At 52.8% G+C, this 25,404-nt stretch overlaps 1 protein-coding gene across 2 annotated transcripts in view; it reads left to right on the plus strand.

The window, feature by feature from the left end:
- Positions 1–25,404, plus strand: part of SH3RF3 (SH3 domain containing ring finger 3) — a 159,579-nt gene that overhangs the window by 89,293 nt on the left and 44,882 nt on the right. For both annotated transcript variants that reach the window (XM_061155366.1, XM_061155367.1), the window contains exons 3-5: positions 2,963–3,058; positions 13,583–13,936; positions 19,536–19,609. In XM_061155366.1, the coding sequence (XP_061011349.1) occupies positions 2,963–3,058; positions 13,583–13,936; positions 19,536–19,609 (524 nt within the window). The remainder of the gene's footprint in view (positions 1–2,962; positions 3,059–13,582; positions 13,937–19,535; positions 19,610–25,404) is intronic.

The following is a 25,404-nucleotide window of genomic DNA, read 5'->3' on the forward strand; positions in this document are numbered from 1 at the left end:
AGGAAGATAGATATATTTAATCAGATTCATTGTTGCTATTATTATTTTGAACTATTTTTTCTTTTATTTTCACTTATTCCTTCTCCTATGTTCTTTCTTTATGTAGATTCAAGGTTTTGACCTATGCAGCTTTTCTTCTCTCTAAGGAACTTCTTTTAACATTTTTTGCAAGGCAGGTCTCCTGGCAACGAATTCCCTGAATTTTTGTTTGTCTCAGAAAGCCTTTATTTCTCCCTCACTATTGATGAAGGAGTTATTTTGCAGGGTATAGAATCCTCAGTTATTGTTGTGTCAAATATTTCTTTTGTTTATTTTTTCTTTCTTCTTTCTATATTCCCATTATGTGTATATTACACCTCTTGTAGTTATCCCACAATTTTTGGATATTCCATTCTGTTATGGATTTTTGTTTATTTATTTGTCTTTCTTCTCTTTGCTTTTCAGTTTGAGAGGTTTCTATTGAGACATCCTTAAGCTCAGAGACTCTTTCCTCAGCTGTGTTAAATCTACTAATAAGCCTCTAAAAGTCATTATTTCTGTTGCACTGTTTTTGATCTCCAGCATTTCTTTTTAGTTCTTTCTTGGACTTACCACCTGCCAGTTTGCAATGCCTACCTGTTTTTGCATGCTTCCTACCTAATGCATTAGAGCCCTTAGCATATTAATCATAGTTGTTTTAAATTCCTTGTTTGATAATTCCAACATTCCTTCCATATCTAAGTCTGGTTCTGATGCTTGCTCTTTGTCTTCAAACTGTTTTTTGCCTTTTAGGACATCTAGTGATTTTTTTTCCTTTTTGATATTCAGACACAATGTACCACGTAAAGGGTGCTGCTGTAAATTGGCTTTTTAGTTGGGGAGAAGAGGTTCTGTTTTTAGGGTCCCATCTTCTGAATTGCTGCACCTTCAGACTGTGAGCATCTCCACCTTCCCATCCTCCTTAGGCAGGACTGGGTGACTGGCGTCATATTGGTGGACATATCGTAATTTATCGAACTAACCCTCTTTGTACGTTTGTCTCTAGTTTTTCTCTAGTTGAGCAAACACTGTAATGAGCATGTTCAGAGCTGAATCTTCTTGCATGTCTTTGATCTTCTTAAGAAAGAGGCTCTAGAAATGTTCTTTCAGATCAGTGTGTATGCAGGGTCTCACATTTGATAGCCAAACTGCCGCCATAAGTTTATATCCCTGACAGCAGTGGTCAAGTGCCTGTAGACTTCACACTGACCACACTGGCTGGCTTATGTTCATCCCTGCTTATCTGATAGACACCCAAAGAACAAAGAGGAGAGAAGGAATTTTCCTCTCTAAAGTTGTACTTTTTGAATGTTAGGTATTACATTTTAAAATGTATTTAACAGCAGTTTGGTTTCCTTCCTTTTTGTAAATTATGTGATTTTTGCCCTTGGCCTGTTTTCCTTTTAAGCTATTTATTTATCTCTTTTTCCTGTTGTGTCTCTAAGTCCTCATGTAGCAAGAATATTCAGTCTTTCTTTCCAATTCTCTGCAAGTATTCTAGAGTATTTGCCTTTTTGTCTTTTTCTTGCTGTTTTTAACGTAGAGGATTTCATTTTTCTCTAGCCAAATCTTTGTTATTTACTTCTTAAGACCATCCCCAGTTCAAGATTAAAACATCTATCCATATTTTCTTCTTGGACTTTTAAGGTTTTTTAATTTTTATTTTCCCTAACATTTAAATCATTAATACTTATGGAATTAATTTTGACATATACAGTGAATTAGAGAATCAACTTTATTTTTTTAATGATTAGCCAATTTTAATCACATTTTCTAATTGATTATTGGCAGTAGATGGGGAAACCAATGATTTTTATGTATTTATTTTAAAATTTGCAGCTTTTTCTCAAGTTCTTACTTATTCTAATTTTTAATTGATACTCTGTTTTTCTAGGTAGAAAATCGTATGGTCTTTTTTCCAGTATTTGTACTTCCTATTTTTTTTCTTTTATTTCTTTGAGTCTAATTTCTTGACCAGTCTCAAATAACAGTGTGGATATTGTGTATTTTATTTTTTTTACCAAAATTAATCTGGCATTTTTTTATTTTTAATTTTACAAAATTAAATGTCTTTTTTTGTTTGATTTATTTTGCTTTCGCAAAAGTGCTGACTTATAAGAAGCCTGCAGTTGTCTTTTCCTTTGCGCCATCGGCAGGATCTCAGCTCCACCCTCTGGCTGAATCTGAGTGGAGCTCACTGTGGCCTCAGGGCTCTCCTGGTCACCCCTGAGTAGTTCCACTGTTCCCCTGGCCTCACCAGCCTGGGCCCCGATGCTCGCTGCTGCCCGTCATCCCCTCACTCCTCATCCCGCCCCCCACCTTGTCGGCTGTCCCTGCACCTGTGGGTGCACCAGGCAGGTCGTCCCCTTGCTCCTCGTCCTCTGCCAACCTCATCGACTGTCCTATCAGCTTCAGGCACCTGTGTGGGCATTAGGTGGGGCCACCCTCTCTGGCCACCTGTCTCCCTGCTTCACAACTCTCCTGTCTCTGCCTCTGTCCGCCTTCTGCCTCTATCCTTGATACCGTCTGGCATGATGAATTTAACAGGCTTGTTCAGACTTCCACAACTCTAAGTAAATGAATTAGATTGGGTCATATTTTGTGCTTTGATGGAGGTAGAAACACAGAAAGGATTAGTTGAATTTATATTTATTGAAAACAATCTTATCCATAAGTAATTACTAGGAACATGAATTTTAAAGTGCTCACTAGATTGTAATTGCCATACACTTCCATTGGAGTGTCTTGGCCTCTAAAATCAATACCAGAGAGGAAAAGCGATCGCGGGTGAAGATGTGGGGATGAACAGTTTTCATGTCAGATCTCATAACGAGTCATCACTTAGAGTCTTTCCTCAGCATCAGTGACACTGACTGATCTCTTGGTTCTGTTTCTGTCTGTTTTCGTGCATGTCCCTGGGCTTGTCTCCATGGGCCACTTCCAGGATGAAGTCTTGACCGTAATCAGAAGAGTGGATGACAACTGGGCAGAGGGCAAGCTGAGAGACAAGATTGGGATATTCCCACTGCTATACGTGGAGGTGAGACCCCCCCCACCGCCCCGCCCCCCTGATGTACCTGGAGGTGAGGTCCTGCCCCAGCCCCTCCTGCTGCTGTACCTGGAGGTGAGACAGTGCCCCAGCCCCGCCCCCTGCAGGTGGAGGTGAGGCCATGCCCCAGCCCCGCCCCCTGCAGGTGGAGGTGAGGCCATGCCCCAGCCCCGCCCCCTGCAGGTGGAGGTGAGGCCACGCCCCAGCCCCGCCCCCCTGCAGGTGAAGGTGAGGCCAGACTCCCAACCCTTCTCTTGCTCTTTGTGGTTTGCGTCACCAGACCCTGGGGCCCTGGCCTTGAAGCCCCTCTTCTGAAGAGAAGGAGGCTGCCCCACAGTCTTCTGAATTCAGGTGGGGTTGACCTGTGGGTCACTCCCTCGTCTCACCATGTGGCAGGAGGCAGGGCTCCCCAGAGGACTTCTCTTTACAACTGAGCCTGAGCCCTGTTTCTTTCTCCGAGACTCTCTGGGTTTCCCCCAGAGGCACCTGCCCCCCTACACCCCTACACCCCGCCCCTGACTCTGCCAACAACCGAACAGATGTTGAGGCTCCCGGACTCTGGGTTTGGGGCGGCTGGTCAGTGGCCGGTTCCTGGAGTGGAGCACACTTGGGGCTTCCTGCGTCTTCTCTGGGGCTGATAGCTGATGTGCCGTAGGTATCTAGTGAATGTGTCACGGGCAGTGGCCAAGTGGGGAGTGTCCACAACCTTTGACCTTTCAAGTCCTGGTTGCCGTGGGCTGTGTGTGTGTCTGCTGTTTGTCACGCATGTCCATGTATGCATCCCCAACCTGACCCCACGCTGTACCTGTGTACCCCCGAGTCATCCTTGGAAATCGTTTCAGCCAGTGCTCACAGTGCCTGCACCCTAGACCCTTCTGAGGAGTCCTCGCCCTGCCTCTCACAAATCCCAAGCATGAACACCAGGACTGCACCCCCTGCCCCCATGCAACCGATGAGCCGACAGAGGCCCAGAGCTGGACGTGATCGCAGGTGGACGTCTCTCAACTCAGCTCCCAGCTGTACCCTACTCAGAGCCCACAGTCCCCAATTCAGGGTGCACTGCACACGATTCCCGGGATGTGGCCAGCTTTGCCTTTGTTGAGCCCTGTGGGCCAGTGGGCTCTGGGCCTTGCAGGATGGAGGCTGCTCTCTGGGGTGGGCAGCCCGGGCTCTCTGCACCGTGGCGTCCTCTGCTCTTCCAGCCGCATCTCTGGCCCTTTCCTCCCATTTCCTAAATGTCCTGCTCCGTGCAGTTCTCATACTCGCTCTAGATCAGCTTCCCAGGAAATTCTGAGACCCTCCCCAGCAGTAAGGCCATACGCACATGCATGCTCTTCTCTGGTACCTCGTGAGAGGCACTCATGGGCACACACTCTGCCCTCTGGCTCCTGAATGGACCCCTGTCCTCACCTGTGCATTTGCTCCAGTGCCTGGGGTGGTCTCTATCCTACTGCTTCCGACCCAGAAACCACACAGTGCCGTCCAGATGTGCAGAGTCAGACCCTCCCCCCCAGATGTCTCTGGTCAGTGGAACCTCTTCCCAGGCAGACCCTTGAGGGACCATTCAGAGACAGTCATGGGGACATTCCTAGGAGCCTATCATGTTGCCCCAAACTGGAGCCATGTGTTTCCTTGTCTTGTGCTCTGGGCCCCTGGAGGCCAACTGACTTGGCTCCACATGTCCTTGTGGGCGGTCACTGGAATCCACACCTGGAGGGACAAGGTGGCCGCGCCTCTGCCTAGAGAGCCAGCACTTCTTGGGAGCTTCGCTGGGGACCCCTGCCCTGTAGTGAGAGGAGCTGATCCCAGGAAGACCACTCTGTGGAGGGGGAGAAGTCTGGAAGCAGAGGTGAGCAGGGAGTGGGAGACTCTGAAGAGGGGCGAGGAGCCTAGGGGTGACCCCGGAGTCTTAGGGCCAGAACACAGTAGGGCCGCTCTGGTGGACCAGGCCGAGGTGGGAGGCCTGTGAGTCCCCAGGGCACCAGGGACTGGATGGAGCTCGCCATCCCCACAGATGGGGTGGAGGTCAGCCCCACCTGCGGTTGCAGCAGGAGCTCCATCGCAGACAGGGTCGCCCACACCCCAGGGGTAGAGGGGCCGACCTGACTGCCCGCACGGAGGAGGTGGCTGGGGAGGAGGGTCTCGAAAGGAACAAGAGATGAGGGTGGGGCGTTGAAGGTCTGTGCCCAGCTGTCCTCGTCTCAGCCTCTCCACAGAAGGTTGTTTGTCAAGAAAGAGTGTTCAGGACGCAGCAGGACGTGATCTGGGGACTTCACCTGAGGTGTTGAGACCTGTGAGGGGCAGGGAACCGAGAGAAGACGTGCAGGCTAGGCAGGCTCCTGGTCAGCCGAGCAGTGGTGGACGTGCCAGAGGACAGGTGTGCGGCTGCGGACGCCACAGCCACAGGGTGAGGGTGGCTTTCAAGGAGGAGAGGACATGGCCCAGAGGAGAGGGCTATGGGCTTCAGGCTGCAGCCTAGGGTTGCACGTGGGTGTGAGAGGCTCCACGCAGGTGTGAGGGGCTGAAGGGTGGAGGTGGGGGTGTCCAGAGTGGTGCTGCAGGAGTCCTGTCTCACTCCCACTGACCCTCCACATCCATCAAAGCTGCCCGCATCCATCCGTCCACGCAGCTGGATGGACGCGTCCGTAGTGGTGTCTGTCGAGAGCCTGTGTCCTAAACCTGGAGCCGTGTGCACATCTGGTGGGCCTGTCCTCTGGCTCCTGCTCCCCCTTCTGCTGCCCCACACGCTGGGATCAGGATCCGCCCTGATCTCCCACAGCCCTGGGGTACCTGCAGATGCCTGTATCCTGGATGAGGAGGTGGGGAGGATGAGGAGGTGGGGTGAGCCCCAGAAAGTGGGGGCAGCCTCATCCTGGGCATGGGGCGTCCAGAGAGTTCTGACCTTGGGACCAGATCCAAGCCTCTGTCTGCTGGTGGTGCTGCAGGCCTCGGCTGATCCCTGAGGCTGATGTGGTGCTATTTACGGATCCGGGAGAAGATGGAGGCAAAAACTGAAGTCTTGATTTAGCCAAATAGATGTAATGCCCAAAATGGTATGGTTGCTAATGGCAACTGCTTCCTGTGTGAGAGGCTTGGTCTTCAGCGTGATGATTGCTGTGGAAGTTGTCTGAGCCTCCGCTAATTGCAGTGTTGAACTTGGCCTTTCTTGTTCCTGGAGCACTATCGTCTCCTTGTCACTTTGCCTTATGAAGAGAGCATGTTATTCTGAGCGTCCATCTCCAACTGTGGTATCAGAGCTGCCAACATCCCTGGAGACAAACAGCATTGAAGCTGTCTGTTCTGTTTCAAAGGTGCAGGCTGCCCCACTCACGTGGAGTTTGCTGACCCAGTAACTGTTGGCTGTTTCTTCACCTTTGTCTCAGGCTCCGGGGCAGGCAGAGTGTTTCCAGGGAGGAGGCTGGGGAGGGTCCTTGGCTTCTAGTGGAAGGTCCACGCCCAGGCTCGGGAGAAGCAGAAGGACACAGGAGCCCCGAGCCCCCTCCAGGCCTCAGTGCCTCCACAGACCCTAGGTGTTCTTGGGATCCAGGTGTATAAACCTGCTGGGGTGTCCCTGGTCGGGGGGGGTGGGGGTGGAGGCACAGCTCCTGGAAAAGAAACCCTGCATGTCGGGGATGCATGGCACTGAGAGGTGGGGTTCTGACTTCCTGCTCTCACTGGGGGGTTGGGGGGTGGGGGTTTCTGACTTCCTGCTCCCACTGTGGAGTAGGGAGGTGGGGGGCAGTTCTGACTTCTTGCTCCCATTGGGGGATGTGGGGGGGGTACTGGAAGGCTGCTCTCCTGGTCTGACTCTGGACCCGTAGGCTACCTGGGCTTCACCCAGCTGTGTGATGCGTTGGTACCCAGTTTCTCCCTCTGCCAGTGTGGATGGTGCCATGTCCAGAGGGCACCAGGAGGACCCAAGGAAGTACCAGGCACAGCCCCATGTAGGTGGTCAGCACCACCCAGAGGCAATGGTTAGTGGCCGCTGGCATCTATGAGCGGTGTGTCTGGGGTACGAGGCCTCTGGAAGGGGTGGGAGGCCCTCACAGCAGCCGAGGGACCTGGCCAGCCGTTCCCACTCTCTCAGCCACCCAGGGAGTCAGGGCAGCGGCTCCGAGCAGGGGGGCTCCCTTGGATAAAGGGCCTCTTCTAAATACTTCCTTTCCTACTACGAACGACCAGCACTGCCAGCTTCTAGGAAGTGGCCCTCGTGCGGACACGGGGATGGCTGTGTGGCCGTCAAGCTGTTAGAGGTCAGGGCAGGTCTGCAGCCAGGTGGGTTCTCCAAAGAGAGTCAGTGGGATGGGACCCTTATGGGGCAGCCACGCAGACCCCAGGCCCCCAGGCTAGTGGCCTAATGAATGGTATCAGTTCAAAACCAGCAACTTGCAGCCACATCTGGACGATTGACTGTGAAACTCGAGGTGGGTTCACGTGGCAGCAGCTATTCCTGAGACTGTCCCATGGCTTCCCTCGTGGCCAGCAGGTGGGTGGGTGGAACTGGCCCCAGAACCTCCCTGTGGCATCTTGTTACAACCACCCCCCTGCCCCCATTCTTTCCTACAGAGGGCTTTGCTTGACTCCGGGGCTTCAGGCCCGACCTGTTTGGAAGGAGGCAGGAAGTGGCCTCAGTGGGGTAGCACATGGGAAGCATGTGCCCAACAGATGGACAGACAGATGGGCAGGGCCTCTGTGCCACGGACAGGTGGGCTGGGCATCCAGGGAACTGGTCTTTAGAAGATGGATGGTGTCTTCCTCGAGTCCTGGGGGTGTCTCCTGATGCGCACACTGGCCTCGCTGCTCAGACATGAGGAGTGTGGTCGGGGTGTCCCCTGGTGCTTCCCCACCGACTCTGGGTTCTGGCTGGTTCTGGTTCTAGGTCCGCTGATGACCTCTTGCCCTGTGAATACTGACCCAGTTGGTTTACGGGCTGCATTCCCTGCCACTTTGCCTGCCTAGCACCTCTGAGGGGATGTGGTGTTGTGAATTTGGCTTTTCGGATGTGGGGTGTTCTTGCATGCCTACCAGTATTTGCAGGCCCTGTCCTGGGATGTACTGAGCTCTGCATGGAGAGGCTGTGTGATGCTTTTATGTGCCTTGCTCATAGCTTGTTAGGCAGAACCAGGGCGCCTCAGTGTGGGGCTGATTAGACACCTTCTGAAGCTGTGTTTTCTACTGCATGTCCTGTGGTTTATGAGGTTCTTCACTCCTGAACTGTCCAGTGTTCCATGTCTGAAAGCCGTGTTTCTTTAATCTGTGTTTAGCATTTCAGATGAGAGGGTAAATATGGTCCTTGTTGCTCCTTCCTGTTAACCTGTGGTGGAGTAGAATTTTGAAATAAGGGTGACAAACCATTATATTGTACGCTTTAACACAATGTCATATGTCAATTATATTGCAATAATTGATATAATTGCGGTTGGGGACAAACAAGGATGATAAAATTAGGATCCGAGAGGTATTTTCGACAGAACAGGAAGTCTGTGGGCCAGCTGTGGCTCTCCCATGCTGAGGCCCCTCAGCTCAGGGCGTAGAGTAAACAGCTTCCATCAGAGAAGTGAGGACCAGGTGCAAGTCTCTGGGGGTCATTGTTCTCCATGGAGACAGGTTACAACCATGTCCAAACACTGTCCTGTGACCAGCGCTCCAGGTGCGCTGGGGGGTGGGGCGGGCTGGTGGCTCCTCCGTGTCTCCCAAGCCAGTGTAACCCCTGCTTCCTCACCCAGCTCCTAACTCTCACGACACCCTGATTCTGCCACACCAGAGGTGACCAGACAAAGTCCCAAGGAAGAAACAAGAGAGGAGCTGCTCAGGGGTCCCTGCCGTAGAACACTGGGGAGATGTGATGGTGCTTGAAGCTCCGTTTTGTTTTTCTGTTTTCTTCTTCATGACCCATTTCTCATGAGCATCATGATGAATGCCATCAGTGGGCAACTGGGGGCAGGGATTCCCTCTCTGGACCTGGATGTGAGTTCTGCCCGCATTTTCTGTGTCCAGGTTCAGACTGTGCCTTCATGAAGACCTAATGTGCTTCCCTTACAGGTGACACCCAGTCACCATAGGGCAGGCTGGGTGAGGGAGCGAGGCGGGTGGAGCCGGTGGAGCTCCACCAGAGAGAGGAGGACTTCAGTGACCCTTGGGTCTGCACCCCAAGGCACAATCCGGGCAATGGGATGTGGCCCTGGGTCCTCCACAGAGGCTGGTAGGTACATAGCTACCAGCTCTCCCTGACCGCTCTCCCCTGTAGCATTTTTTAAACTGTTTGTGAAGTTAAATCTTACAATATGATGCACACAAGATAACATGTAAACAGGTAATGACTCGGATTCCCTGTCATCCTGTCTCTGCATAGGTAGCCAGTTTGAGGCCAGACCAATGACAGTTCCTTTCCCTTCTCATCCTCGTGTAGTACTCGGCACACAGTAGGCAGTTAGTTCATCTGTGTAGTGTTCTGGGTTGTGGGCCAGTGTTTCATAGAAGTCAAACTATTATATAAGGACTAAGCTACCAGCCATCACCAAGGTCTTAGCTGGGACCCTTTCAGCGTGCCTGCTTATTATTAGCACACAGGGACCTAGCAAGTCCTGTGAGACGAGTCCCTCTGGGCCTTGAGCCGCCAACCTCCCTGGAGCCATCCAGCTGCAGGAGAGCCCAGAAGAAAGCAGAGGCACTACCTTGAGTGAACGTCCATCTTCCATAGACCAGCGGGATGACGCTGGTCATAGACCACACTTGGATGATAGTATGGCAACCTGGGGCTGAAATGCAGGGAGGCGCCTGGCCTGGCTGCCGGTGGGGCCCACGTCTCTCCTGGGGCCTAAGCCCACCTAGCATGGGGATGGCCATGGGGACGGCCGCTGGCTGTGCTGCGTTGACCGTTTCTGCTCAGGTGCCAGTGGCTTTCCTCCCTTCCCATCGCGTGTCCCCTGCATGGGCAGCAGTGACCCTGCAAACCAGGCACGTGAGGATGGGACCACTTTTCAGCCAGCTGAGCTCCCCCGACTGGATGCCTGGCTCAGAATCTGTGTCCTCGGCTGCTATCTACTCTTTTGCATTCTGCTCAGGGACACAGGCTCCTCAGCAACCCCCTGCCTCAGGCTGCCCTGGACACCCTCCCACCTGCCCTCCCCTCGGCCGTGGTTTCAACAGGTGCCTTTGCTCGACTTCCCTCCTCCCACTCTGACTCATCCCGTCCAGTCAGTGACTCAGAAACTTCAGTGAGCATCAAAGTCGCCCAGAAGCCCCAGGCTCAGTCAGCCCCAAGCCTGACAGTGGGTCTGGGTGGACCCGTATCTGAGAAATAAGTTGGGGAAAAGGCTCTTTTGCAGATTCCACGTGGCCCCAAGGGTGGACCTTGGCCGTGGATATGGGGTCACCTGCCCCTTGGGTGAGCCTCCTTGCTGAGGGTGAAAGCAGACTTGGCCTGGAGATATTTGACTCTAGGTGTTTACAAGGTGACAACAGAGCAGGGCTTGGCTGAGGTGCAGGCTGTGTTCAGCGAAGGAACGGCTTGGCTGACTGTGCAGCTGGAAAGGGTCACGGGCCCCTGGGCTTCTTGCCTCCAGAGCTGAGAGCGTTTGTGGGGAAATGGCCCTGCAGTTTCTGCTGCCTCCACATTCATTCTAAGACTTGACCAGGAATTACTTCTGAGACTACCCCTCTGGGCCACTTGGAGAAACCCCTCCCGTCGTCATGTTCCTCCTGCTCCCTTTGGCAGCATTTCTGTGTGGAAGAGGGGCCGTGTGTCCCTGGTGACCTGACCCGTGCATGTGCTTGGTCCACTGTCTGCAACCGCTGCAACTCCATCAATTACTGCAGAGAGAAAACACAGCTAATTTGGGCTGCGCCCACTCAGAGAGGCTCAGAGCTCTCCTCTGTGGCTTTTGTTTATTCCAAAGCCTCAAAGTGAGAGCAGTTAGGAGCTGAGTGTGAAGCTGTTGAGGACTCCATGCCTCTGAGTCTGCTGGCACGTCTGAGCCCTGGACTGAAAGAGCAGTTTTCAGCACGTGGCCATCCGAGCTGCCTCTCATTTATTGAGCGACTGCTATGTGCTAGGCCCTGGAAGAGTCATCTTGAAACCCAGGTTCTCGTGGGAAGAGACACAGATGGAGAGAAGGTGAAGTCTAGAGGCAGTGTGTCCTTCATGGAGGACATGGAGCTGGAAGTGGGAGGAAGGTAGGGGAGGAGCTGTAACTCTCCTGCTCAGAGGGACCTGCAGAGAAGCCACGTTGGGGGCAGGAGCAAGGGTGAGGGGCCAGCCCCCAGTGCCTGTGGCTGAGAGACTGTGGGGTCAGGGTGACCCAGCAGGCCCAGTGGGAAGGCGTGGGGAGAGGGCAGGGCCATGGGAGGCCGGCCTGCTCACTCTCAGGACTCCAGAGTTTGCTCCACACATCAGAAGTAGGTGACTCCAGACCCTCTCCCTGCTCCAGGAACATCCCTTGTCCCTCTGTCCACTGATTCCTCGGGCCCAACCATGTCATTCATTTCTAACTTTGCTTTTACCTGGAGTTGATAGCATAAAGCGAATGTAAAGAGGAACTTTCAGAGGAAAAGTTTTCAGCTGTGCTGGGTGTCAGCCCTCCCAGAGCAGCCCTGCCGTCTGTCACCATCTCCCAGCCGACCCTCCGCCCGCTGTCACCTCCCCATGGTCCATCGTCACACACGGACTGGACCATCTCTACAAAGGTGACTCAGGCCTCACTCCTGCCTATGGCCCTGGCGGGGGTGGGGCGGGGGTGGGAGGGGGTGTTACTCTCAGAATAAATCCAGGCTCCTCTCTGGAGCCCACAGGTCCGAGGGATCTGCCGGCCTCACCCCCTCCTCACTGCACCCCCACCCCCGCCCCCACCACATGGCCTTCCTCTATCCCCTGGACAGGCCAGACCCCTCTGCCATTGTCACACAACAAAGACTCAGTGAACAGGATGAGGCCAAACCATTTTCCTGCATCTGGAGGGTGTTCCTCTGGGGTCCCCTCGCCTGCAGCAGGAGTGGGAGGAAATGCAGAGGCTTCACCACCAGGAAGCAGCATTTGTCATTCTCCCTGCGGTTTGTCTCCCTGCAGAGACCCTCTTCTTCATTGGACATCGGCTCGTCCTCCTTTAAGCACCCATGGAGGCACTCAGGCCACCCTGAAGCCCAGCTCTCCTTGTGGGGGCAGGGTGGTGGACATGTCAGCTCAGGGCAGACATGTGGGTGGGCTGCTGATCGTGTGGCAGAGTGGTGGGCGTGACCGTGGGGCCAGGGCATGCCTGGTCCTGCTGTGTGCGCATGTACTCTGGGCGTGTACACACCTGCCTTGTCCTTCCCTGGATTTCCTGGTCCTCAAACTTTGAACCCTGAAAACACAGCTTTTCAATCAAGTGCCCAGATGCCACCCCAGCCTTACTGTGTATCCTCAAACTTCTGTCACTGACTCCATAGGGTCCCTGGGACTGAGTGAGGGGCTCCAGGGCTGCTGCTCTGGGGCCAAGGGGGAGTTGAGCCCAGCGGCAGCGTTGGTGCCGTTATTTCCTTACAGAAACCTGCCACGTGGAGGCACAGGGCCGGTAGTTTAGACCAGGTTCTGGTGCCCATGCTTCCTGCTTCTGCTCTTTGGGTGGCCCTGCAGTTGGGTGCAGAACAGGGGGTACAGGAGGCCGGCCTCCAGGGTCAGAGGGCCCCCAAAGAAGGGGGAGGGGACTCAGCACTATAGGAGGAGCAAATGAGTAAAACCTTAAAATAGAGCAAAACAGCTGAGCCTCAGTGAAGGCAGCATTTCAAAGGAAATGATCCTGGATTTAGATCCCAGGTTTGGGGGCCTGGAGTGAATTGTACAACTCCACCCCCCACCCCTACCCCGTGAAGGATGGGTGTTTGCAGTGGAAATGCAGACAGCCCTGTGCCTGAGCCATCCAGAGTGACTGGACTCCAACACCTGCAATCTGTCAGCTTGGCCTGTGGACGCACCATCCCTTCCCTTCGCTGCGCAAATCCAGCAGCAAAGCCTTGCAACCCTTCTCCGCAACGGCCCCTGGTACGGTGCCCCACTGCGGCCCTGAGCTCACAGCCTGGTCTCTGCTTGTGCTCCCCTTGGGCCCTGCCCCCCACCTGGTACAGGCATGTCCTGTTCCAGGGGGTCCTTTGTTCTGTCCCCCTCCCCGGACTGCGGGGACAGGGCTCTGTTGCAGCCTGAGGCCGCGTGTGGGGGGTGGGGGGTGGACGGGGGTGGTGCCTCCTGCTGGCCCACAAGGTGGGGAGCACGTGGGGGCACTCCCCCCACCCTCTGGGTGTTTCCCAGGCAGCACAGTTCAGCCACAGTGGGGCAAAGGGAGCAGAACCCTGAAAACACAGCTTTTCAATCAAGTGCCCAGATGCCACCCCAGCCTTACTGTGTATCCTCAACACTGTTCCTAGTGGACGTGCTGTTGGAAGGTTCCAGCGCCTCAAACACACTGGCAGCTTTGAGGCGTGAGCAGAAGGCTGGACGTGGGGTGCGGCTGCTGCTCACTGACCCTCCCCTTCCTGTCTCCTTAGCTCAATGATGCCGCCAAGCAGCTGATGGAGATGGACAAGCTGGGCCTGGCCTCGGCATCCGGCTGCCTTGCCTCCCTACCCTCTAACGCCGGCGCAGTGGCCAGCGTGGCCCCAGGTCCCACTTCTGGCAGCACGGGGGCGGTCAGCGCCTTCCAGCGGCGTGTGGACAGCAAGAAGAACGCCAAGAAGCGGCACTCCTTCACAGCGCTCAGCGTGACCCACAAGTCTACCCAGGCCAGCGGCCACAGGCGCTCCATGGAGATCAGCGCCCCTGTGCTCATCAGCTCCAGTGACCCCCGGGCTGCGGCCAGGATCGGGGACCTGGTGCACCTGTCCCGTAGTGCTCCTGCCCAGGTAATGCCACGGCCTGTGACCTGGTGGTCCTCCTCAGCGCCACTCACTTCCCTCCCCCAGTCCCTGGGCGGGCATGAGAAGGCCAGGCACCTGTGCCTTTTGAGGTCCCAGCCTCAGGGCCCCCAAGCCCTGGTGGAGGTGAGTCTCCATCTCAACCACAGTACTTACACAGCCCTGGTGGACATGAGGGGCTTCTCAGGGGCCCGAGACAGCCTCTGAAGGTGCAATCCCAGCCCCCAGAGCCCTCTGACACAGGAGAAAGCCTGGATTAGCGCTCCTGTGTCTTCAGCATCTCGTGAGCCTGGCCGATGTGCTCCCTGTGACCACGTGTCTATGGAGCCTGTCTGTGTGGGACGAGGCACCAGCTCCATCTACCAGGGAAGTCAAGGGAATTTGCTTTGCTTCCAGCCAACTAGCAGAGCCAGACTGGTTCTGCTCACTGCACGAAAGGCCAGTCCATCAACAGACAAGGTGTTGGGGTCAGCAGCAGAGATGACCGGGTCCTGGAACCCATGTTCCTACAGTTACACTGGAAGGAAACATTGTGACCAGGCTCGGGCCCTCAGTGAGGCCGTCAAGAAGGGTGAGAGGTCAAGGGAAGCAGCTGCGCCCATCTCTGGACCCTTGTCACTCAGCAGTTGGGAGGAGGAAGGAGTCCGAGCATTGTGAATTAAGGGCAGGCCGGCAGGGCTGCAGGGCTTCCCTGGTGGCTCAGAGACACGGGAGGCAGGGGTTCCATCCCTGGGTCAGAAGATCCTTTGGAGAAGGAAATGGCAACCCACTCCAGTATGCTTGCCTGGGAGATCCCATGGGCAGAGAAGCCTGATGGGCTACAGTCCATTGGCGGCAAAGAGTTGGACACGACTGCACACTCACTCACAGGGCTGTGAATGGCAGGTGCCAATGTGGGTGGTGCTCGTGGGCGGTGGTCATGAGTGATGGACGCTTCTTGGTGGAAAAAGGCCCCACCCGTTGACTCAAAGTCAAACCTTATAACGCCCCCAACAGGTCAGAAGTAGTCCTGTAACCACCTCCCTCATCCCAGCTCATTAGCACTTTGCGATTTTCAGTCCCGGACTGAATGGTCCCCAAGCTCCCCACTTTAGGGGCCCCTCCCCTTCAGAGTGACCCGGGGAGGCCTGTCCAGCTCTTGGCCCGGCTGTGGCCCAGCAGGACGAAGGCAGGGGCTGGAGGTGTGTCCTGTCATCCCAGACGGCACTCAAGTGGCTCGGGCAGCTTTTTGGCCTTTTGGAGCCTGCGACCTCGTGGTCTCTATTGCAGCTTCCCTCCACCCTGGGAGCCAGGAGAATCTTGTTGATCAAGGCAGGGGCGGCAGCGACCAGATGTGACCTCGGGTGGGTCTATGGACCCGAGCGGACCTGGAGCCAGAGGCTCAGGGCTGCGTTGAGAGTCTGTGGACCTGTCAGGGCCCCTTCAGGTGTGAGTGGAGCCACTTGAGGTGAGCTTGGCCTCCCATCGGCCTCTGTCTTGCGTGGCCAGCCAGCTTTCCCGGGGCTGATGGAGAGAACTGTGGATGTTCTGTTGGCACAGTGCAATGGCTCCTTCTCCCAGGACAGACCGTTTCCTTCAGATCCTCGGCCTCTGACCTCTAGCTGCTGGTGCGAACTTGGCCAGCCCAGGCCAGGCTCTGCCAGGCCAGGCTCACCACCCAGACCCTGCCTCTAGTCACCCTGGCCCTGCAGGCTCTTGGCTGTTCTTCTTGGCACTAAGCAAAGAGTTTGGCTGTAAATGTTTTATTCTGAAGTTTTATTTGGGAAGCATGTTCCTGAGAATCTTTTACACCCTGTGTTCCAGGGTGGTAGCAAGTGATGAGTGAACTTGCCCATTTCGCAGCTCCTCATGGTGATGACAGTGTTATTTGGACACATACTAAAATGAAAGTGAGATGTTTCTTCTTAGGGTCTTGGTCTGCGTCAGGAAAGTGACTTAGAGCCCCTTTTAGCAGGGGTGCAGTCCACCAACCCACAGATGGTTTTCCCTTTTATTAATCCCAGTGGGAAATTAAAGGCCTGGTTCCCGGCTACTGCTCAGGGGCCCCGGAAATGTCTCGGTGCGGCCTCCAGCATCTGGTAACAACCTGACGATTTAGAATCACGTCTTCTGGAACTCGTCATAGACTCCTGTCAAATACTCCGTGGGCCACTGCTGAACGAGGCTAGATGGGTCACTGGGGTGGGCCGCCCCGTGGTTAGTGGCCCCGAGGACTGTGCCACCCACGTCCTCACCCTGCTGGCGGCTCCCCTGGTTGGGTTGTGCTAGCCTCCGGGGCTGAGTCCCAGCGCACGGCCATTAGGAGTCTACTGAATAGATGCCGCTTCATCTCAGCGGACACCTTCCCGCGATGGGTCAGGCAGGCACGGGGCGGGGCCGGGAAGGAGCGGCCGGGATGGAGGGAGGGCGGGGCCGGGCCGGGCCGGGCGCGGGCGCGGGGCGAGCCGTCACCAGGAGGCAGGAAGAGCCTGTCCCAGGGCTGCGTTCCCAATCATTTTTATCTGAAAGCGCTGGAGCCGTCTCCTTCCTTCCTTCATCCCTGCCCAGTTCCCTCACCCCTACCAAGCCCACGCTAATTCCTTCAGGCCCAGAATCATTTAAAAGTAAGTCATTAAAAATCAAAGCAGAATCAGCCTCCAGCCCTCAGCTAGAAGACAGGCCCCAGACCCTGCGGGAAGCCTGTTCCACGTGGTCACAGCAGAGGGCATGGGGCTGCACTGAACGACCTCAAACAGACTTTCTGCGCCTCTGGTAGGCGCCTTCCTCCAAGGTGGGCTGCCATGACTTGGAGCCACATGGGATGCCTGGTGCTTCCGAGCCCTTGATCCCGATGCCTTGTCTCCCCTGGGGTTAGCAGAGGCCTGCCTGCCAGGCTTCTGGAGGGGCCCCCATGTCTGCGGCCGCGTCCTCCTTTGCTGGGCCTGTGTCCTCGGCTGCCAGCGGGGGACAGCCCTCCACCCTCTCTCAACAGGAACAGAGGTGAAGACAGAACTTGGAGGGGGATGGGTGGGATCCTGCCCCACCAGGAAGTCCCAGCGGGGCTCCCACCACTGGGTACAATGTCAAAGGGGCCTTCATCTGGGCTCCATGCTGCAGGGAACTATTGGAGCCCCGGCTCAGTGGGCTTGGTCTTAGATGTTCTTCATCTCGACCTTGACCTTGGGAAAAGGGGTTATCACAGGTGTGGCTTCTCATGCCTGCATCCCTGCTCTAATGGAGGGTCTGCCCTGAAATCCCATTTATTTGCTTTGTGGCCTCTGTCATGTCAGATCTCAGCTGAGGGCCAGGTGTCCAGGGAGGGCCGGCACTGCTCCCCTGTGGCCCCTGTAGGGCATCCTCGTGGCCCCAATGCTGGGTGAGCGCCCCGTCCTCCTGCCCCCAGCATCCGTCGTCCAGAGTGACGGGCCGGGTCCATAGGTTCAGCTCTGCGGCTCAGAGCTCAGCCACGCCAGCCTATCCCTCCTCTGGCCGGGAGGTGGAGGCAGCCTCATCTGAGCTTGTCTCCTCCGGGTGAATCATGGCCGGACTGGCTGGAGAGCAGTGAGGTGCAGAAAGACACCGGGGAAGGCTACCTCCAGGCACAGCAGGATTCAGCAGCCACGCCAGGTCATGGGGCTTCATGTGTGGTGCCTGTTGGCTGGTAGCTGTTTCAGGAGGCTTTATTTGCACAGGAGCCCTCTGATAAGAGCTGGGTTGTGAGTCTAGCTCCATCCAAGCCAGTCACCTTGTGGGTCCTACCGCCCGGCTGAGGCCCTCCAACAGCACTGTGGCCCCAGTGCCTGGATTTGGTTAGCAGAGTGGCTGATCTGCAGGGTCACCCCACAGTCCTCTCCTGGCTCCTCCTAGCCCCCCACTAAGGTGACATGTATGGAATCCAGGAAACATGCGGTCACATCAACCAAAGCTTGATCTTGAAATAGACCTCAGATAATTGAACTGTCATTCTGTGTATCTCACTTTGAAAATGTATTGGAACCACTCACTGTTGACAGTAAAATGATGGAAAACCGGAACAATTTTTAAAAAATTAACTCAAATCCCAACTCTGTAAGTACCAGCTTTATCTATCATCTGTATGTAAATTTCCCAATGGAAGCACACTTCCTTTTATAGAAACAAGCTAAACCTGGGTGTCCAGCTCCCTCACCCAGTCCTGTTCGATGTGCTCCATGCAGTTGTCCACATCCACCTGTGCAGGTCCTTCTCCCTGTTGTGTGGGGCATGCTGGTTGGCAGACAGAGTCTTGGGTCAGCCTCTGTCCTTCCTCCGCCCTTTCTCGAGGCTGAATCTTCACCTCTGACCTCCAGTGGCTGCAGAAAGAATGAAGCCAGCATTTCCTTGCTCGAAGCTGTGAATTACTGTGTCTAATATTCCAGCTCACCTGGAAGGTGAGACCCCTCGATGGCCATTTCCTCATCCCTCCAGGCCCTGTCTTCACTACTTGATTCTTGGGGACCAGGCGTCACAGTCTTGTCTGGTGCCCAGCTGTTCTGAGTGGGGTGCACCCCATCCCTGTCGCTGAGCTGTGGTCGGGGCAGAAGTCAGGGCCCGAGGGTGTAATGCACCTACGTTTGCAGGCTGAGAGCTCAGGGCTCAGGGACCCTGTGCTGATCCTGAATGCACATGTCCAGGCTGTGCCCCCACTCCCCAGCCCCTGGTTGGCTTCCCGCTGCGTCATCCTCAGGATCCAAGCACATCAGACTCACTGTGTCCAGTGCCCAGTCCGTGACCTCCCCCAGGTCTCATACTCCCCACTCCCTTCACTCAGCATCTCTGTCCTGCCAGTCACTAAGGACGGAGACTCAATGCTCTTTGTCTTGCACACCATTCCTCGCCCGAATCCACTTCTCCTGTTGGTAGAGGGGGAATGATGGCCCCAAATATGTCCACTCCTGATCCCCAGAACCTGTGAGTGTTGCCTTCCTTGGCAGGAGACCAGGAAATGGAGCTAGGAGATAGTCCTGGACTCTCTGGGCCATTGTAACTGCACAGTCCTTCTGAGAGGAGTCCAGAGGGTCAGAGTCAGCAAGAAGCAAGAAGACTGACCCCCGGGGTCCTCCCCTGTTGAGTTTCCTGGAGCCGCTGTAGCAAACTGGGTGGACTGGCTCCTTTTGCCTCAGCCAGCCCCTCAGCAGCTCACCGTGTGCCAGGCACTCAGCAGGAATCACCTGCGAGGAGCCGTCCCTCTGTCATCTTGCAGAGTGGACCCTTGAGGCTTTGCGCGCCTGGTCAGGCGAGATGCCGTGTTTCACATCCTGTCCGCTCTAGCCGCTGTGTTCGCTGTGGAAGGACTGGTTTTCCTTAGCACTCAGGGATGTGGTTTTAAATAAGCTTACATCTTGAAGCATGAAAAGTTTTGTCTGGCTTTTCTTGGACAAACACAGGAGTAACTAATTCAAGTCCTGAAAATAAAGGCAGCCCTCTCCCCCACCCCCCATCTCCTTGCACGTTGAATGCTGCATCCGCTGTCCAACCAGACGTGGGCAGGCGCGGTTTCCTGATGCTGTGGGAGGGACAGAGTTCACTGGCTGCCAGGCTGCCCTGGGAGCCTGCAGTCCGCTCACTGTGTCCTCTTGTCTGTTTCCAGGACTCCTCGGCCGGATCCACCCCAGCGACTGAACAGCAGAGCATTGCTCCCAGAGTCCAGCTGCCTCTCAATGTGTGAGCTGCCACTTATGTGTTGGGGCCCCAGCTTTCAGTACCTACCCCCACCCTACTAGTGTGTCCATGTGGGGTTTTCTAGTTGTCACCCACTTGGTTCTGAGCTCTCAGGACTGCTGATGGGGCAGCCTGTAGAGCAGATTGGCAGGTTAATCAGCTTTTGTGCTTCTCCAACATTCGATGAGAGCAGGAAGGTGGTCCAGACATTTGATGACACCCACTGATCACTCAGGAAAGGGCCCCAGAGGCCCCTGAGGCGGTGGACGTGGGCCCCATGGGGCAGAGGATGACCGGAGAAGCGGGTGCCACCAATGGCCCAGATGCAGCCTATGGCTGTCCCACTCCCCAAAACGAGCTGCTCGTCATCACCAAATCGAGCCAGATGAATGCTGCTGGGAAGTGAAATGTCTGTCTGTTAGGAGAATCTGCTCTTGTTAAATGACAGCTTCTAAAAGATGTGCCATTTAACATCACCGTTCAAGAGCGTTCTGAAGAGCACCTTGCCGGCTGCTGTCAAGTAACTGCTGTTCAGCTACTTGAACAAACATTTAAGGTGGAGAATGTGAATCCGGCAAACAATGTGGCAGGGTGGAAAGCTCCCAGGGTGCAGAAGGGCCAGAGTGTCAGCCTGTGTCGCTGCGGAACACTGAGGGTCTCGAGCACGCGAGGCTTTCACAGTGCAGCCTGCCTGTCTCAGGTAGGATTCCCAGCGGGCGACAGCGTCCGTCCGCTCTGCAGGCTCGGCTTCTCTGCAGAGTCCAGTCCCGACTCGCGCCCTCTTCTGGTGGCAGATGGGAATCCCCGAACGCCTCCTTTACAAGCTCGCCCTGTGGGAACTGGGTTCTTGCCTCAACCGACCCAACCAAGGGCCTGGGGACCCGCCCCTTTTACACAGCTTCCTGAGGGGACGCAGGTTAGTAGGTGCTGTCTAGAGTCTTCAGGGAGAAATTCAGGACAGCACTGGACAGGAGGCGCTCCCTTCCAGCCAGGTCTCTGCTTCAGCCTGGGGACAGGGCACCAGGGCAGGCCGGGCAGTCGTCTCGCTCTTCAAAACTGGGTGCCAGACCCTTTTCTGAAGAAGCAGCCTGTTCTGTGGGAGACAGTGGGGCTCCTGTCACTTCCTGAGTGCGAGGCGGGACAGGAGAGCTCTTCAAGGACAAGCCCAGGGGTTCGTCTTGGCATCCCCAACAAGGTGCCTGACATGCAAGGTCTCAGGAGCTGTTCCCTTGTTCAGAGACAGCCAGTCTTCCCTGCTGGACGCTGAGGGTCTTGGTGGCAGCCCACTCCCTGCTCTCGTGCCCCAGTCAGCTACCCAAGGAGGCGGCTCTGCCTCGGAACCCAGAAGGTTACCAGTTCCTGGAGTATCACCCCAGAGAGCCATCAGAACATTCTGGAGGCCTCAGCCACCTAAGGACCCTCCGTATCACAGGGAGCTTAAGTTTGGGGCAGAGTGTGTAGGGACTTATTTCTCCCCCAGATCCCCGCCGCCCTGGGGCTTGAGGGGTCAGTGTGGTCCCCAACCCGCTGCCCTCTCCCTCTGCCTCACCCCAGATCATGGCTGTTTGGGTGGAGATCTTCATTTAGCTGACAGAAGGGAGTCCCATCCATCTTTCAAAGGATAATGAGCATTTTGCAGGAATGTGTCTGCTGGTCATGGTGGTCGTCACCTGGATGGTGGCCAACGTGAGTTTAACTGGCTACTGCACCTTAATGTGTGTATTCTGTAGCTCTATCTTTTGAAATACAGCTTTCTTCTTTTCTCAGGGTTTCTTTGGATCTTTGATGTCTTTTGTGATTTCATGCAAATTGTAGATTTGTTTTAGTTCTGTGAAAAATGTCATTGAAATTATCATAGGGATTGCATTGAACCTATAGACTGTCTTGGGTGGTATGAACATTTTAACAATATTTACTGTTCTAATCCTTGAGCACAAAATATCTTTCCATTTATTGTGTCTTCAGTTTCTTTGATCAATGTCTTATAGTTTTCATTGTTTTCACCTCCTTGGTTAAATTTATTCCTAGATATTTTATTCTTTTTGATGCAGTTGTGAATGGGATTGTATTCTTCATTTTTCTTTTGGATAATTTGTTGCTAGATTTCTATATATTAATATCATATGCTGCAACTTTATTAAATTCATTGAAGATTTCTTCTAGTTTTTTTTTGTGGCATCTTCTGGATTTTCTATGTATAGTATCATGTCATCTGCAAACAGTGACAGTTTTACTTCTTCTTTTCCTGCATGGATTTCTCTTTCTTTTTCTTGTCTGATTGCTATGATGAAGACTTCCAGTATTATGTTGAAAAAAAGTGGCAAGAGTGGGCATCCTTGTGTTGTTCCTGATCTTAGAGGAAATGCTTTTAGCTTCTCACTGTTGAGTATTATGTCTTGTTTTTGGTGTTTTTCAGTCGCTAAGTCATTTCTGACTTTGCAACCCCATGGACTGCCACGCACCAGGCTCCCCTGTCCTCCACTATCTCCTGAAGTTTGCTCAAACTCATGTCCTTTGAACTGGTGGTGGTATCTAACCATCTCATCCTTTGCTGTCCCCTTCTCCTTTTGCCTTCAGTCTTTCCCAGCATCAGGGTCTTTTCTGTTGAGTTGACTCTTCTCATCAGGTGACCAAAATATTGGAGCCTCAGCACTGGTCCTTCCAATGAATATACAGGGTTGATTTCCTTTAGAATTGCCTGGTTTGATTTCCTTGCAGTTCAAGGGACTGTCAAGTCTTCTCCAGTACTATCATTTGAAAGCATCAGTTCTTCAGTGATAACCTTCTTTATGGTCCAGCTCTCACATCTGTACGTGACTATGCTTTGACTGTATGGACCTTTGTCAGCAAAGTGATGTCTCTGCTTTTTAATATGCTGTTTAGGTTTGTCATAACTTTCCTTCCAAGAAGTAAGCATCTTTTAGTTTCATGGCTACAGTCACCATCTGCAGTGATTTTGGAGCCCAAGAAAAGAAAATCTGTCACTGTTTCCACTTTCCCCCCTTCTATTTACCATGAAATGATGGGACCACATGCCATGATCTTAGATTTTTTGAATGTTGAGTTTTAAGTCAGCTTTTTCACTTTCATCAAGAGGCTCTTTAGTTCCTCTTTGCTTTCTGCCTTTAGAGTGGTATCATCTGCCTATCTGAGGTGGTTGATATTTCTCCTGGCAGTCTTGATTCCAGCTTGTGCTTCATCCAGCCCGGCATTTCACATGATGTAGTCCTCATATAAGTTAAATAAGCAGGGTGACAATATACAGCTTTGGCATACTCCTTTCCCAATTTGGAACCAGTCTGTTGTTCCATGTCCAGTTCTGACTGTTGCTTCTTGACCTGCATACAGATTTCTCAGGAGGCAGGTCAGGTGACCTGGTATTCCCATGTCTTGAAGAATTATTCAGTTTGTTGTGATCCACACAGTCAAAGGCTTTAGTACAGTCAATGAAGCAGATGTTTTTCTGGAATTCCCTTGCTTTCTCTACAATCCAAGGAATGTTGGCGATATGATCTCTGGTTCCCCTGCCTTTTCTAAAACCGCTTGTACATCAGGAAGTTCTTGGTTCACATACTGCTAATGCCTAGCTTGAAGGATTTTGAGCATAAACTTACTAGCATGTGAAATGAGCACACTTGTATAGTAGCTTGATCATTCTTTGGCATTGCCCTTTGGGATTGGAATGAAAACTTACCTTTTCCAGTCTTGTGGCTACTGCTGAGTTTTCCAAATTTGCTGATATATTGAGTGCAGCACTTTGACAGCATTGTCTTTTAGGATTTGAAAAGCTCAGCTGAAATTCCATCGCCTCCACTAGCTTTGTTTGTAGTAATGCTTTCTAAGGCCCACTTGACTTAACACTCCAGGATGTCTGGCTTTAAGTGAGTGACCACACCAACATAGTTATCTGGGTCGTTAAGATCTTTTTTGTATAGTTCTTCTGTGTATTCTTGCCACCTCTTTTTAATCTCTTCTGCTTCCATTAGGTCCATACCATTTCTGTCCTTTGTTGTGCCCATCCTTGCATGAAATGTTCCCTTTATACTTCCAGTTTTCTTGAAGAGATCTCTAATCTTTCCCATTTGATTGTTTTTCTTCTATTTCTTTGCACTGTTCATTTAAGAAGACCTTCTTATCTCTCTATGCTGTTCTCTGGAATTCTGCATTCAGTCGGGTCAGTCAGTCAGTCAGTTCAGTTGCTCAGTCGTGTCCAACTCGTTGCGATCCCATGGACTGCAGCACCCCAGGCCTCCCTGTCCATCACCAACTCCTGGAGTTTACTCAAACTCATGTCCATTGAGTCGGTGATGCCATCCAACTATCTCATCTTCTGTCATCCCCTTGTTCTCTCGCCTTCAATCTTTCCCAGCATCAAAGTCTTTTCTAATGAGTCAGTTCTTCACATCAGGTGGCCAAAGTATTGGAGTTTCAGCTTCAGCATCAGTCCTCCCAATGAATATTTAGGACTGATTTCCTTTAGGATGAACTGGTTGGATCTTCTTGCAGTCCAAGGGACTCTCAAGAGTCTTCTCCAACACCACAGTTCAAAAGCATCAATTCTTCAGCACTCAGCTTTCTTTATAGTCTAACTCTCACATCCATACATGACTACTAGAAAAACCATAGCTTTGACTAGATGGACCTTTGTTGGCAAAGTAATATCTCTGCTTTTTAATACACTCTCTAGGTTGGTCATAACTTTTCTTCCAAGGAGTAAATGTCCTTTTATTTCATGGCTGCAGTCACCATCTGCAGTCATTTTGGAGCCTACCAAAATAAAGTCTGCCACTGTTTCCACTGTTTCCCCATCTATTTCCCATGAAGTGATGGGACCAGATGCCATGATCTTAGTTTTCTGCATGTTGAGCTTTAAGCCAACTTTTTCACTCTCCTCTTTCACTTTCTTTAGTTCTTCTTCACTTTCTGCCATAATGGTGGTGTCATTTCCATATCTGAGGTTATTGATATTTCTCCCAGCCATCTTGATTCTAGCTTGTGCTTCATCTAGCCCAGGGTTTCTCATGATGTACTCTGTGTATAAGTTAAATAAACACAGGGACAATATACAGCCTTGATGTACTCCTTTTCCTATTTGGAACCAGTCTGTTGTTCCATGTCAAGTTCTACCTGTTGCTTCCTGACCTGCATACAGGTTTCTCAAGAGGCAGGTCAGGTGGTCTGGTATTCCCATCTCTTTCAGAATTTTCCACAGTTTATTGTGATGCACACAGTCAAAGGCTTTGGCATAGTCAATAAAGCAGAAATAGATGTTTTTCTGGAACTCTCTTGCTTTTTCGATGATCCAGCGAATGTTGGCAATTTGATCTCTGGTTCCTCTGCCTTTTCTAAAACCAGCTTGACCATCTGGAAGTTCACAGTTCATGTACTGCTGAAGCCTGGCTTGGAGAATTTTGAGCATTATTTTACTAGCATGTGAGATGAATGCAATTGTGCAGTAGTTTGAGCATTCTTTGGCATTGCCTTTCTTAGGGATTGGAATGAAAACAGACCTTTTCCAGTCTTGTGGCCACTGCTGAGTTTTCCAAATTTGCTGGCATATTGAGTGCAACACTTTCACAGCATCATCTTTTAGGATTTGAAATAGCTCAACTGGAATTCCATCACCTCCACTAGCTTTGTTCGTAGTGATGCTTCCTAAGGCCCACTTGACTTTACATTCTAGGATGTCTGGCTCTAGATGAGTGATCATACCGTCGTGATTATCTGGGTCATGAAGATCTTCTTTGTACAGTTCTTCTATGTATTCTTGTCACCACTTCTTAATAACTTCTACTTCT

Source organism: Dama dama, chromosome 11 (assembly GCF_033118175.1).
Source record: "Dama dama isolate Ldn47 chromosome 11, ASM3311817v1, whole genome shotgun sequence".
In the NCBI taxonomy this organism is placed as follows: domain Eukaryota; kingdom Metazoa; phylum Chordata; class Mammalia; order Artiodactyla; family Cervidae; genus Dama; species Dama dama.